The 16,131-nt window shown below is 37.3% G+C and overlaps 1 protein-coding gene across 1 annotated transcript in view; it reads left to right on the top strand.

The window, feature by feature from the left end:
• The window catches only part of LOC139146043 (atrial natriuretic peptide receptor 1-like), a 45,553-nt gene extending 29,725 nt beyond the window's left edge, over positions 1-15,828 (top strand). The window contains exons 12-17 of the mRNA XM_070717490.1: positions 1,417-1,485; positions 2,276-2,549; positions 5,698-5,792; positions 7,112-7,182; positions 7,607-7,639; positions 13,532-15,828. Of these exons, the coding sequence (XP_070573591.1) occupies positions 1,417-1,485; positions 2,276-2,549; positions 5,698-5,792; positions 7,112-7,182; positions 7,607-7,639; positions 13,532-13,595 (606 nt within the window). The 3' untranslated portion in view covers positions 13,596-15,828. The remainder of the gene's footprint in view (positions 1-1,416; positions 1,486-2,275; positions 2,550-5,697; positions 5,793-7,111; positions 7,183-7,606; positions 7,640-13,531) is intronic.
• Positions 15,829-16,131: the final 303 nt, after the last annotated feature.

Here is a 16,131-nt window from a genome sequence, read left to right as displayed (position 1 = left end):
TTTGCTGCATTTTGGTACCTATAGGGAACTGCATCTCCGCGAACGTATGTCTGTAACTTGTGTCACTAAATTAACCTAAACCTACTGTCAGTTTTACGACGAAGAGCCTCAGTCAAGCGTACTCTCTGTTCGGTATCTCAAGCAATGCGTGCCCTTTGTGTTTATCAGCAACGTTTCTCTTCCATGATGATAAATTAAGACAATGCCGTGAGAGAGACATAAATCGTCGTATCAGAATGAACCTACATAGATTAGCCCTAGTCCGCATCACTAGTGTATGTTTACGGGGGGGCTCACAGACGGCCCGGTGGCGAGGACGATGATAAGGAAACTTTATCTCAAACAACTGTAAAGAACTATTATACAATCAGAAATGTGTAGACAGTACGTGGCCCGTATACGAAATGAAAAAATCTGCAGGACAGAGAGAGAGTGTCGGTTTAATTATGCATCTAAATGAAGCTTAGACCCAGTCACATGAAATAATGCGAGGGGGGGGACTAATTTGCGGCAGTTGAGCGTTTATAGAATACACCTCTTGGACATATTCGTACTAACTTTATACAATGTTCTCTTGGTTTCTTGTGATGGCTTATTTTGAAGTTCTCGGAGTAACTATAGTTTTTACAGGTGTAATTTTATGAATTTTTCTCCATAGAGTATGGTATGGCTGCTATTTTGATGGTTTCGGTGAAAATCGGGTAATTAGTTTCTCCAGTACCAAATTTTGAAAGGCGAGCCCTGATTTTTTTTATTTCGAAAGGAAGGGTTTAAAGTTACAGAATGCACGGAAAATTCGAGCAAAAGTTAAATCTTTCAATTTCGAGGCCCATATTACCTTAAGATAGTACGCGTCTCTAAAGTGAATGACTTGAACTTTTGCCCAAGCTTTCCTTAAGCTATATTTCAACCATTCTCTTTCAAAATCAAGATCAAAAATTTTGGGGTCACCGTGCAAATGTTGTTACTGGAAAAACAAATTGCCCAAGATTTTCCGATATTTGAAATTCAAAAAGGCCGCTATCCCCGGCTGTATTAACTCTATGGAGAAAAATATCACTTTTCAATTTTAGAAAAACTAAGACGATGAATTTTTTCTCACACCAAGAGCTTTAAATTAAGCCCCCACAAGTGGTAAATCAGAAAAAAATTGTAAAAGTTTGAGAGTCGAAATACCTGTCCCCTAGGCGCATTCTACCTTACAGGTATACTGTCACCTGTTCCAATTTTGCCACAGTTACCACGGAAAGAGAAAATCTAACCAATCACAGATTTTAAGCTGGTGGCCGCTTTTTAAAAACAGCGCCCTCACATGGGCATTTTGAATACCAAGGAACGCCCCTTTGACCATATATGGGCATTTAGATTACTGGTGACTGTATACCTTTAACAGAGCGTCCCCTCTGTTATTTACAGGTTGTCGATTTTTTGAATGATCTTTACAGCTGTTTTGACGCGATCATTTCAAACCATGATGTTTATAAGGTAAGTGAATGTTTCTTTAGGTAAAATCCTCTATCAACAGTGAACTGTTATATACCTAATCACGTTTTTGTCCGCGATTGCCATTGTCGACAATCCGTTTTATGTGACATACTTTGAATTGATAAATGACTTGATAGTCGTTTGTGGATTTTTAATAGTTGTTTTTCTCGTCTACTAGTTGTGGCGGCTTATTTTAAAGCTCTTGGAGTAAGAAAAACTTTCATCATCTTAATTTCTCGAAAATCAAAAATTTTATTTTCCCCTATAGAGTTAACGCAGGGGTGGCAACCATTTTGAATTTCAAATATCGGTAATTGTCTGATATTTCGTTTCCTTAGTAACAAACTTTGCACTATGACCCCTGATTTTTTATTTGGTAAGAGAATAATTGAAGCTTTTACTGTGGAAATTTTGAACAAAGGTTTAGGTCTTTCACTTTCGAGGCGCATATTACCTTAACTACATTTAATTTAGGGATCTTCACGATTCCGTAGCGGTGAGTCCCGAATGATGTTTGCTGGTCCACACTCAACAACAGTGGACACGACCACATGAAAATCAGACTGTCAGCTGAAGACGTTTATAGTATTATTCAAAAAGAAAGGTACCGTGACCCAGGCTACTGTTACACATAGAGGCATGCACACAGACATAAACATACATATAAATATTAATTATTCAGCACACGTCACGACAAAGGAAGTGTAAAAGCATATTTAAAAATGAGAACAACCAAATCTCTTTCTGACAGCTCTGATTTTTTCTTTTTATTGCAAATTTTCCTTCGCAGGTTGAAACGATCGGAGATGCGTACATGATAGTGTCGGGTGTCCCTCAGAGAAATGGCAACCGCCATGCCGCTGAAATTGCAAATTGTGCTTTAGATTTGTTGAGTACGGTTACCCACTTTAAAATACGCCACCGCCCACGAGACAAGCTTCAGCTTCGCATCGGAGTCCATTCTGGGCCAGTTGTCGCCGGCGTGGTTGGACTGGTGATGCCGCGATACTGCCTGTTTGGAGACACGGTCAACATGGCGTCCCGGATGGAGTCCACAGGGAAACGTGAGTAGAAGTTGAAGTCACGTTGTTCAGAGTATCCTGTGGCCATCAAGCTGGCCAGGTCGTGATCAGTTGCGCACGTGCGACACTCAGTGCATCCTTCCGAGGTCTATTGTGCATCCTAAGGGCTGATATCAAAAACCAGTTCAAAGAATGGCATTAAAGTGTATACACTGCTACCATGATACACTCGCCAAGTCAGACCTATACAGTCATATGAATTGTAAGCGCATCGGACTACTTGTCGCGCATTTGTTTTTGTTAACTAACTAACTAACTAACTAACTAACTAACTAACTAACTAACTATATATATATATATATATATATATATATATATATATATATATATATATATATATATATATATATATATATATACTTGTTTAGTTCAAGATCAGCTGGAGTAGAGTGCTCAATACTAGAGTAGAGCTAAATACACAACTGAGTTGATCAGGATAATCTAAAATATTACATTTCCACTACAAATTTGTTTCGTATAGGCTGCAGAGCCGCCTACACTCATCGGGTGGCTGTGATCGACTGAAACTTTAGGCGGGAAACGTTTCCCGCCTAAAGTTTCAGTCGATCACAGCCACCCGATGAGTGTAGGCGGCTCTGCAGCCTATACGAAACAAATTTGTAGTGGAAATGTAATATTTTAGATTATCCTGATCAACTCAGTTGTGTGTATATATATATATATATATATATATAATATATATATATATATATATATATATATATATATATATATATATATATATATATATATCACATATATTATATATATATATATATTCTGTCATCAAGATTGTACATTGCTTTTTACATATATTATTAATTGTTAAAGAAGGAAATAGAGTCATCTATTTGCAGTCATTGGTATTGCACTATCTATTATCCTCTGTAATCTTATCTTAAATTACATACATCTATGTATTCTTTTCCAAAAGACAAAGAACTCTAGATAATTGTTATAGTTTTGAATCACATAAATGAAATGTAGATAGCTTTGAAATACATCGTACGATAACAGCGATTTTTAGCATTCATTGTTTTTCTAAAATAAACCCATGAAGAAAAAATAAAATACTTTGCAAGCTAGCGTGATCATCAAATTAACAACTAATCAATAACAATTCACGAAGTGGTTCATAACCTTATACAATGATATGTAAATCTACAAGTATTTGTACAAGTTTTGTCGGTAAAAAAATTGATCTGCTTCCAAAAGAGTCCGAACCCTTTTGCAATTTCGAAACAATTATTAGTATAAATCAGTCAAATTACAAACAGTTTTACTTGTTTCAATTCTCCAACCTAGAAGATTTTGGGCCATGCGGAAGGATATTGTGCATAACTTTTGAAATCAAACTCTGCAAGCTTTCTGTCAGCCCTGAGTCCGATAGTTGGATGAATCCATATTTTATTCCATTGAGAGGGAGTATAAAATGTAATATATTGATTGCAAATGTATCGGCTATTGGAATGTTTTGATAAGAGGGTTGAATAAAATAGTTCTGAAGTTAATTTTGAAAGGTTTCGTGGAATACAGATTCCCCTCCTATGAAAATTAAGGGAATTATGAAGGAAATCAATCCGCGTTTCTGCAAATGTTCTGTTCAAGATGGAAGGTATTGACCTTTGTAACAATAATCATCTCAGATATCCAATTTCTTTTATCATTAAATTTCCATAAAATGTAATTTGCATCGGTAGAACCTGTATCTCTGTCTAAGATGTCATTCACAAAGACGATGCCTGAGTCGATCCAGTTCTGAAAGTATAGGCTATGACCATTACACAAAATATTTTCGTTTCCCCATAATTCTACTGCCCAAGGTGCATAGGGTTCGGCAGGATCAAATATCCCCCTTTCAGTCTCATGCCATACATGAACGATATTCCTGTAATGTTCTAATTGGCAATATTTGATATGTGGAAATACAACGCTATTTCGATGATTAAAATGGAAGCCTGAGATCAAGAGATCTGGCCCAAACAGTTCCAATTTTTTAAAAGGTATAACATTCCATTTAGCATTATCACTAGTACATAAACCACGTATCGAAGATGCATATCAAGACTTTTGTGAAATAAAAATATCGGGCGTGTTCAGTCCTCCGTTTTTGTACTCTCCGATTATCGTCGTTTTGATTTTGTCAGTGCCATTGTGCGATAAAAATTGTAAAATAAGCGACTGATCTGTCTGGACATCCAAGCGTTGTCATAGAAAATAAGTGCGGTGGTATTGCTAGGGATTTTATTAATTTTAACATGCAGTGTTATATTTCCACTTTCCCATATTTCTAGATTTGATTTGAGTCTCTATTCTCTCCCAATTTGAAAGGACTAATTTTGCATGATCATATCCGAAATATATACCTCAGGATTTTATGGAAGCTGACAGCTAAGTTAACTCTGCGATTCATCATTTCGATCTTTACATTTTCCTAATGGTGACATTTAGTTGTAGTCCTGATAGGTTCCCAAAGTGTTTTACAACTGCAATTGCTGCTGGTATTGAGTATTGATCAGATACAAAGAGTGACTTGAGAAATTTTAATTTCAATTCTACTAGGATTTTTTCCGACTCCAATAGCTTAACATTGTAACCGTAAGAATAAACATAAGGGCTGAATCCTTGACGGATGCGTGTCCCGCCATTGTTGAGTCTGAAGTTCCCCGAGGTTTTGAACCATCAAATTGGATATGTTGTCAAAATTGCCAGCACACGATCGTGGCTATTAAAAGCGCCAACAGCAGTGAATGGCCAGGAAGTCACGTGTCTGAACATCATAAATTGTCACGTCGCCTGACACAAAACCTTCGCTGAAAATAAGGAAGCTTTCAGTTATTATGAGGGGAGGGTCATTTTTACAAACCTGCCTTCAGAGAGGGTCACATTTTGCAAACTTAGTCTGGGGTCAATTTTACATTTGCCAATTTTGTAATTAATACAAATTTTCAATGTATTTCAATGTACAGAATTTCAAAAAAAAAATTTCACAATGATCCTATAGAGAGAATAAATGGCACAAATAGACAGATATTCAGCACTTTGCCTTTAGTACAATTGGGAGAAAACACAATCGTCATTGTTGGACATAGAAAGCGAATAATGTTCTCCCCTAATTTCTTACTTTCAGCATTTCACATTCATATCAGCAAACAGACATACTGTGCACTCAGCGACCTAAATGTGCGTTACCATACGAAAGTCCGAGGTGAAATCAACGTTAAGGTAAGAACGACCTTCCGTTGGGAGTGGTGGGCTCTACTCCTTAAATGTGTTACGCATTTCCTTTGATTCAGAGCAATGGCACTGCCTTTTAAATGTGTTGCTGCTAAATTTTTGAAACAAGGCAACGGCAGGCGAGACACCGTTTGACGTTGACGTCCCACCTTTTCTGCTTCTGTAAGCAGCAGCAATCATGGAAATCTTACCAAGAGAATCACAGTTTTCACCTTTAAACTCTCGGTACTTTGATTCAGTAATGTTAACTGACTCATCCTTCAAGTCGTTTTCGGATGCTATTTTGTCGCGCACTTTGATTCAGTAATATTAACTGACTCATCCTTCACGTCGTTTTCGGATGCTATTTTGTCGCGCACTTTGATTTAGTAATATTAACTGACTCATCCTTCAAGTCGTTTTCGGATGCTATTTTATCGCGCACTTCCCTCTCTTAATCCATCCTCTCATCATCCACAAAACACAAATGAAAACAAGGACGGGGCTCACTGAACTCCGAGACAACCGAAGTGATAAAAAGGGGAATAGAGTGGCTCCGGTTGATCTATAAAAGCACTGAGGAACTGTGATAAAAGAAATACTAAGTAGTTTCTTGCACTTCAGAGCTAGATTCTATGGAAGACCGGTCACGACATGCGACATGCGAGATTTTTAAACTGCGATCTGCCTTTAGGGTTAGTGTTAGGATTAGGGTTAGAGGTTAGGGTTAGGGGTAGGGTTCCTGCGTCTTTAAACTGTGATCTGCGACCTAACCCTAACCCTAACCCTAACCCTAACACACAGGCGCTCCTTAGCCAGGTAGTCTTTTGGATCGATCTATTGATCCCGTAGTCGATATGCCCGCCACTGCAACCTAAATACGAACTTAGTATTTTGGTTTCAGTATTTAGGTTCGTATTTAGGTTGCAGTGGCGGGGCATATCGACTACGGCATCAATAGATCGATCCGAAAATTGATCTCCTTAACAGACTACCCAGCTAAGGAGCGCCTGTGCCCTAACACTAGCCCTAACACTCACCCTAATACTAACCCAACTGCAGATCGCAGTTTAAAAAACTCGCATGTCGCATGTCGTGACCTGTCTTCGATAAGATTCATATTTGAAACATTTTCAGCTTTTGCAAATGGTGGACTTGCTCAAAATCGTTCCTCGTTCTCCAGTAGCAACGACGGGATCGCAATGTTTTTTTTTATTTTCCTTAACGCACTGTACCATTTAAATTGTAACCAAATAACGCTACTTGTTTATTTTATCAGGCAGCAGAAAATTAGAATGAATGACATATTAAATATGTTTTTTTTTCAGGGAAAGGGGCTGATCACTACGTATTTTCTTCTATCGAAAGAGGGATACAAGAGTCCATTGCCTCAAGACAGGTAGCAAGGGTCGTTTTGCATTAAATTACATACTTTTTCACAGTTGGTCGTGAGCGAACGAAGGATGGCTCTATTTTTCATTTGATTTTTATGACTGTTGTCGTAAAACAATAGGCCCTTTTACGGCAAAAACATGCGCATTGCAGAATCAGATGCCTGACTCGATAATAACGTCCGGATGGGAAGTTTCAAAATGAACACTAGTCTTTATTTAATATTTGTCCGTGATGTTGGCTTTTTTATTTCTCTCAAACGTCCAACCCCATCTGTCCTCGGAAAAAATCGATTGAGTGTTCCACAACCTAAAAGAACAGCTTACTCATCACTTCATGAATATATTTTCCAGACGAAAAAGTCAGCCTTTCTGCCATTCGCTCCTTTCTATTCAATCGCCTGAATTAATCTATGTCTTTCATATTTACAGTTCAGTGAAAACAAGAGATGGAGATGATACCAGGTGAGTGGTACTTAAATCAGTCTTTGTAACTCCTGTGACCATGGGCGCGACAAGTTTGATTGGTGCTTGCTCAGTGACCATGGTGTGATGAACGAGGTTTTACCGACGAGCACGCTGTTGCTGATGAAGTGCAAGGCCAGATAGCAGTGTAAAAGCGATCAAAACGATGGCAAAAAGTAAATCACCAAGAACGATGTTGACACCACCACCACCACCATCATCACAACAACAACAACAACAACAACAACAAACAGCGTTGAATGATTAGATTTAGAGCATAAGTGCAAATCAGTAAAATGAACTTTTTACAGCATAACTATAGATGTCACAAAGTTTTGTTTGAATAAGAAAAGGAAATATACAAGGTGTGCAAGATCAAGTTGCTGAAATACCCAACAGTAGGCTAAAGGTCACCCCAAAAGTTTAAAACAAATAGTGACCCTATACAGGTCCATGGGCAACAGAAAATCGTCCTCTTTCCTTATTTGTTAGCCTCAAATTAGGTATGCACATAAATAATGATACAGTTCCATGGGCAAGAGAAAATCGTCCTCTTTCCCAATTTGTTAGCCTCAAATTAGGTATGCACATAAATAATGAAGTATATCAATTATGTAAGAGACAAGATATCTCATGCCACTTTATTTCAAAGCTAAACCTGCTGCACCTGCTGAGATCCACGAAAGTAGGTCAAAGGTTACCAAAGGTCATGGAAAAACTGATGAAAAAAATATTTTCCCATACTCATCAAAAGTCAACACAAATTAAAGCTCTTGCCTGTGTGGCTCAAACGATGTGTGAAAACAGGTCAAAGGTAATCCAAGGTCATCCCCAAAATGGGGAAACATTTTTTGTTCCACATGGGTCAATATCTTACCGAACCCATACTTCTAATCTTGGGAGTTTCTGAGATATGCAAAGGTAGGTCAAAGCTAATCCAAATAATTATTTCAAGATAATCACGCGACGACATACTCACCAAATAATGACGTCATCATAACATATGTTCGAAAGTAAGAAAATTACTGAATAGGCCTATAAGGTAAAGGCAAGAAAAAAGGAAATAACCAAATAACGACACAATAATAGCAAAATAATCAAAAAGTGACTCAATCCTCGTGAAAAACACGTCACCAATAACATTATCGATATACTAAAGAAAATAGAAAAAAAGAAAACAAGTACCTGTAAGTAAATGGTTAACTGAATAATAATAACATAGGCACGGCAAAATACAACAAAATAACTAAATGATGACATAATAATGATAGAGATACGTTTCAAAGAAGAACATCAGTACTAGCTAATGTCACAATAACAACTAAATATTCAGATAATAACCTGTATATTGTCAAATATGAGCAAACGAATAACCAAATGATGACATAGTAACAAGCGTGCAACCAATCAAATAACGGCATAATCATGCTGATATAATTTAAAAGAAACTCTTCTGCACTGAATAATGAAATGATAACAGCAGAATGAGGCCAAAAAAGAGATCGTTTCCGGTTACCGAGCACGTCATTTCAGAACCTGCTCGTCATGGCTTTTTTCGGGGGGGGGAGGGTTTTACATACTCATCAGTATAGCTATCCTTGGTATTCCTGTTTGCATGTCCAAAATGCTCAAAAGAAAACGGGAGTGTTATGCAGCCAGTGATAAAAGACAATAACTGTTGCATCAATAGTGCCAAACCAGCATTGTTACTGAATAAAAAAGGAAGGAAAAAAGAAAGAAATAAAACTGTTCGCCGCATCACTTTTGCTGAATGTGAAGGACCAGAAACAATTTTTGTTTGCCTAAGGAAACGATAACTGAATTCTGAGACAACAATGATCAAATAACCAAATATTGGCAAATTAATGACCGAAGAATGACACAGAAAGTAAGCAAACGACAGAATAAGCAAATAATGGCTTAGTAATGATGACAAAAGTTTCAAATGAACAGATTGAGCTGATATTGCCTTTGTTCTTACCCCGGATGTCACGTCGTTTGTTCCCGATTCGTACACTGACCCGGAGAAGTCATGATGTTGTTCCGTGTAAGTTTCAGTGATACATGAATCCGCGGTACAAAGTATAAGATACTCCCAAGAAAGTAAAATTTTAGTGTATGTCGTTAAAAAAAAGATTATCTTCCATTTAGGCAAGCCAGTGTCGAGAATGGAAGAATAGACGGTGCAATTCCCAATAAAATATTTTATTCGTGTGGCAACAAAATGTACAACAACTTTCGAGTTACGACGCTGGTTAGCTGTGAACACTGCGACGTGTCGATCGCACTCTGGTCTGGGATCATCGCCGCATAACGGTGCCTGCGATCGAATGCTATAGAACCGCCTGTGTATTCAGAGCTAGAGGCTAGTATACTCACTCCACACCCTCAAGTTTTCCCTGGTCCGTTCACTAATTCCTTTCTCAGATAGTAATTCGGCATATAAGGCGTCTAAGAACATGTATATTCTTGGAGATAAGCTAACTGCCAGTGCTACTACATTATGTAGATGCTGTAGAGCAGGTCACTCTGGGAGGCTACTCGTGGATCACAATATTTTCTGTTAAGTGAAACGGCCCCCACTGAGGAATAATGTCAACAAGTTATACGGTTGCCATCATTCCATGGCAACTAACTTTCTATTACATTGAGGAACAAGCAAGGTCGATTCTATCAAACTCGCCGCTAATATTTTAACGTCTATAGGAAAATAGTCATCTACAAAGGGTGCATGTAGGATACAGGCATTATTACACCAAGTTTGGTCGATATCACGTCGTATTCGCCTAATGTTTCCGTCAATGTAGTTTGACTCGTTTCTGCGCAGCTCATCAAATAAAAGACACATCAGTCGAATACGACGCGATATCGACCAAACTTGGTGTAGCAATCCCTAACCATACTATACTCTACAATTTTATACTATACTATACAACACAATATAATATAATATAATATAATATAATATGATATAATATAATATAATATAATATAATATAATATAATATAATATAATATAATATAATATAGTATTGAAAATCACTAATTTATTATTATTATTATTATTATTATTATTATTATTATTATTATTATTATTATTATTTTATTTTATTATTATTACATAGACGACAATAATCATGAATATATTGAAATCTAAATTTGGAATAATGATGGATTTAATTGCAATGACCATCCAGAATTTGAGTATCTTATATAAAAAATAACAAAAAAATGACGTGCGCGTGTAAGTCAAGTTTTTTTCGGATTATGGATGGGTATGATTGCTATTAAGTGTATGCTACTTGTTTCCATGGTAAGTAATTTACGTATGAAGACTGCAAATTGCCCCAGGTTTCACAAAAAGACTAGTATAATAGCTGCGTACATTTTAGTCCCGGGAATTGCTGGTGTGATAAAGCAAAAATTATGTCCATTTGTTTGTCGAAGTTTCCAATGGCAACCATTTGGGGGCTGAAAATGGAAATTGTTGGGATCGCTGAGAAATATTCATAATATGGTGAAACTATCAACAATAGCCGAGGGCTGACGCCGGGGTGACTCAACCTCAAACAATAGCTTGCCATCGTGACGCTTTGTATTCACTTAGAGATTATTTAAGCGATAAAGCACACCCACCGACGGTATACCACTCGGTTTTGACCTGTTCACTGGCTATCACTCGTGTATATATGTCGTGAACTGGTCAAAATCTCGTGGTATACGGTCTCTGGGTGTGGTTTATTGCCATTATATCATAACAGTATAGTGAAATTCTAGCATTGTACGTCAAACAAGGACTTTTACCCTTGCCTAAAGCTAGCGCGTGTGCCAACCGTGCTATATCACGAATTATATCATACCAGTATATTGATGGTGCAAATACAGAGATCTGATTGGTTGAGACGCGAAAAGAACCGTGGTATATTGGCGATATACCACGGCTGGCATACGCGCGAGATTTCAGCTTGAGCAAAAATCCGTTTTTGACGTTCCACGCCAGAATTTCAATATGATGTTATGATGAAATTAACGGGCTCGGGTTAATTTTTGGCTTTCCTCTCGCCCTTGCCCATAAATAAACGTTAATGGTCAGCGCGTCGTCAGTTATTTCTATAATATCAATGCTGATATTCTACGGTAAACGTCACAATGATGGAGCGATATGGGCATCATTAATATGATAATTATCCACATTGTTAGCCTCAGTAAGAGCCCTGCTTGAGGTTTATCTGCACGGTCGTATAAACTTGAAAAAATCAGTAACTGAGACGAAGTACACAGAGAACACACTAGTGCAGGTAGCGTTTGTTTACAGTCTGCTCTGTCTATCTGCATTGTGTCGCTAAACTGTGGCTTTTGTTAAAGCATGAAGAACCAATCATGGATGCGTACACCACTGGTTCATTCAATTCAAACCCTACATCATACATAATGTTGCCGCTAAATTCGTTAAAGTCTTGTCCCCCTGGAATCTTACTTGATAAATGACGATGTAATACATTTATAAATCCCCTAAAGTTGTGTCGCAATCGAAAGTAAGGCATATGCCCAAAACTTTAAGCAAATTGCCACAAGGAAGTTGGATGAGACAACGACGTCAGTGACAATTTTATGAGCGTGATTCACCAAATCACATCACTTGATTATTTTACGAGTCTCAGTCCGCCGGATACGCAAATGTAAGCGCTTCAACGTCGATGGCGGGGCGACAAAAATACTCAACTCGACCAAAACAAAATTGAGTTTCATGAATTTTACGTACAGTTTTGTTTGGCTCAGCCCCGAAGAGCGGTGACTTATAGGTATGGTAGAACCCAAGTCGCTGGAACGAATGCATTAACAGTGTTGAAAGTGCACACAACAACGTAAGATATACCTCAGAAGTGTCGAACAATCCGACGGGTACGCTTTTCTATCATTATGCAACACTCGCCGGCAATTTCCGGTGCAGTCTACGTACAAATTAGTTTCTGGTGCTTGACATTCGATAAAAGTGATACAGTGATATGATTTGGTTTTCTCCTTTTTGTTTTTTTCTTTTTCCCTAACCACATTTTAGAACGGGATCACCACGCCAGTCTCTAGTATTTCATACAGACTGCAAAATACTTCCTCTTCATTTTTGGCATATGGAGTTTACTTTTTCCTTGTTTGATATAATATACTGTGAATCGTTTAATTTGTGTGTTTGCTGTTTGTTAGAGAAGTTATCGTTAGTATTTTTACCATACCAAGGAGAGGAAATTGAAAAGATTTTCACTCGTAGATTTTAATATGATGAGCGTGATGACCAGAACAATTCTTTTTTTTCCTGATGGTAAATAATTTAGCAGAATGTCTTGACTTCTGTAGCATCATTGCACATTTAAAGTTTCAATCTCTTTTATTGTTTAAAAAGGCTGAATTTCTCATCAGTGTGATGCAGATTTTGGCTGACATCATACGAAATTGGGTATAATTTGTTTCTCTAATGAAAAAATGGAATGAAAGACCTCTGTAGACGCTTAAAATGTCAATGAACCAAGTCACGTGGGTATGGTATGACGTTTGTCGCTCTGAGATGCAAACGGCACTCTTATATAGTATATGTCTGGTCTGTAGATTCTCTTTATGTATGTATGTATGTATGTATGTATGTATGTATGTATGTATGTATGTATGTTCCCCGCTGTCTGTCCGTCTCTGTCTGACTGCCCCCACTTTCTCCCCTCTCTCTCTCTCTCTCTCTCTCTCTCTCTCTCTCTCTCTCTCTCTCTCCTTCTGCCTTACCTCGTGGAGTGATCGGGAGTAATGTTGTTAAAGCTGTATGGAAGAAGTAAGTATGGTATGTATGTATGCATGCATGCATACATGACAAGTTTTGAAACATCACGTTTCCTTGATACTTTTCAGATTGAACGACAACGTGGCGGAAAGAGGAGGAGACGAGGAAAGAACTCCCGAAGGACTATTCTAAATACACTCTCAAGCCAGTCCATGCAAGATTCAGTATTTACTGACACGGACACGTCAATTTATTCATGAAGACAAAAATGGCGTCAATGCATTGTATTGTCTCACGTCGTTAGATTTTTGTTAAATTTTGTCGCGAATACTGATAAGGCGTTGTCGTTTAAAACTTAAAAAGATATTGCATAGTTAGGGCTATTTACTACGTCAACAAAGGCCTGATGCTCTTTCGATGTCGTCAGGTAGTTTGCATCAACCACATTCATTATGTGATTTTTTTTTTGTGAAGTGAATTATGCATAACCAAGAGCGTCATTGCTTTTCAAGGATGATTGAAGTATAGAACTTTCAAATATGAAAATAACTCATATTCGAAAAGCATTTCGAAATCACCATGGCAACCAAATCAACAACCTCTTGTCCGCTACTGACTTCCATAAGATAAGCGATCGCTGATACATTGATGTCAACCTCGGGGTTGAAGTGTTGTACACTTTTAAAATGTGTATGTTGACATTATCATGCCTGTCGAGTCTTTTCTTTGTACGCGGTGATAACAAAAGGTCAAACCACGCGTCATTATTTTTAAATACCTAAACGAGCATTGTAAAGCTCGGTTTAGTTACCTGAAAGACAGGTATACCGTGTTTCATGTCATATAGAAACCTGATATACATATCATATCGAAGCTGACCCACGTCTGACCTATTTTATGTGCACCGGTAACCGTAATTTACTAAAATTGTTAAGGCTTGAACGAATAATTAAATTGTTCATCGGAATCACCGCTTCTACTTTCAGTTAACCAATTTTGATTCTTTTTTTTTTGAAATTGACTGAGATCATAGTGTTGTGATACCATTGTGTAAAATGTGTCGGGACTGTGGTAAGGAGACTAAAACATGGGCTCAAAGTAAAATGACAATCGCACACGTTAGACCCCATATCGAGGGCATTTAAAAAGACAGTACTACATTTAGTTTGCTGATTTTGGGCCATTTTTATGCATATCTTTAGATTCTTTTATTTTTTTCTTGAAATGCCAAGAATTTGGCCTATCAACACTGCCTGTATAAGTATAATGCCTCTATTTTTATGGATAGTTTGTAAAATACAGTCACCAGCAACAGTTCAATTACTGGGAGATTTGGCTGATTTGTAAAATAATTAGGAAAAAGCCTCCCATGTAGCTTTGCAACAAAAATCCGAGGAGCAACAATTGTTTTCTCTTGCCTGAAGTAAAGATTGTTTTTTATCGCTCCATAAGAAATTTCTATGTATGTTGTCGATGCTCTTATTTCACTGAAAATACCAACTGTATGCCCTACTCAATACCCCGCTTGCAAGCATAATTATTGCGAGCTCTGCTTCACCAGAACTTTGTGGATCAATTATCCTTCGTTCATTTCACTAAAGGCAAAGGGGAATAGAATGCATGTGTGTCAGGTAAGGCGACCCTCCTATTTTATAGCTCGATCTACATGGCTTTCAAGGTTAAGATAGTTTCTGTGTTTTCTCTGTTTCGCCAGAGCGAGTAAAATGGAAGATAAATAGCAAATAAAAATTGCAAGAACGCGTCCAATATAGTGTCGGAGCCATGTGACAGCCCGAGGAAACATTTTTCATTTGGCCGAAACAGCATACGTCTCGTTAAATATTTTTGGCCTTAGAAAAACGAGTCATTAATTCCCCGTGCACAGATGGAAGGCAAACTGATAACAGGGATTGAAATGTTTAACCTTGCACAAGTAGTTATGCTGAAACAGTGTGAGATAGAATGACAAAATAGGGCAATCCTCAATAATATCTGACAGTTCTAACCATTCGAAACGTATCGAAGGTTCATGTATCGTTTTTCCCGCCAAAAGCACGTTTAAGGTGGAGCTGCATGTTGCTAACACAGTTTTTTTCAAAGCAATATTTCTCGTCAAAGATGACAAGAAAACCCCCTCATATATATATTTTCAAAAAGCAGAGGCTCTAAAGTTAAGTATGGTAGAAGTAGTTTACTCGAAAGATGAAGGGGTTGTATATTTGGAGTAAAAAACCTCAAGTTTGGTATTAATGATAAAAATTAATTTAAGTCAAAAACTTGACGCTATTTTCTGAAATGTAATATTTGAAAGAAGAGTATATGTAGAAAAAAACGACTATTTTATTTTGCATTATCTATCCTCATTCTTAAATGGCAAGGGTTGAAAAACTGACATTCAAAAAAAGTGATTAAAATCATGATTAGTAAAATTCAAATGCCTCTTATTTAAAATGTAAGAACTTTATTGCCAAACAAAATAATCTTTGTTTTATATAGCATTTAAAGAACATAATATGAAAATTTCAGAAAATTTCACCCAGCCAGAATGGAGTTAAATTCTTTGGAAATTTTGAAATTGGGAGGAAAAAGAAGCCAGGGAATCGGGTGATTTGCATACATTTGCATAAATTAACACTTCTTTATCATGAAACTTACGACTGCTTGACAAGCTAAAAGGTGAACCCCAACAATATTTCAATCTTGGGTTTACAAATTAATTAAAATTGAA

This window comes from Ptychodera flava, chromosome 12, assembly GCF_041260155.1.
Source record: "Ptychodera flava strain L36383 chromosome 12, AS_Pfla_20210202, whole genome shotgun sequence".
Taxonomy (NCBI): Eukaryota; Metazoa; Hemichordata; class Enteropneusta; family Ptychoderidae; genus Ptychodera; species Ptychodera flava.
This window is presented reverse-complemented; position numbering and strand designations above follow the sequence as displayed.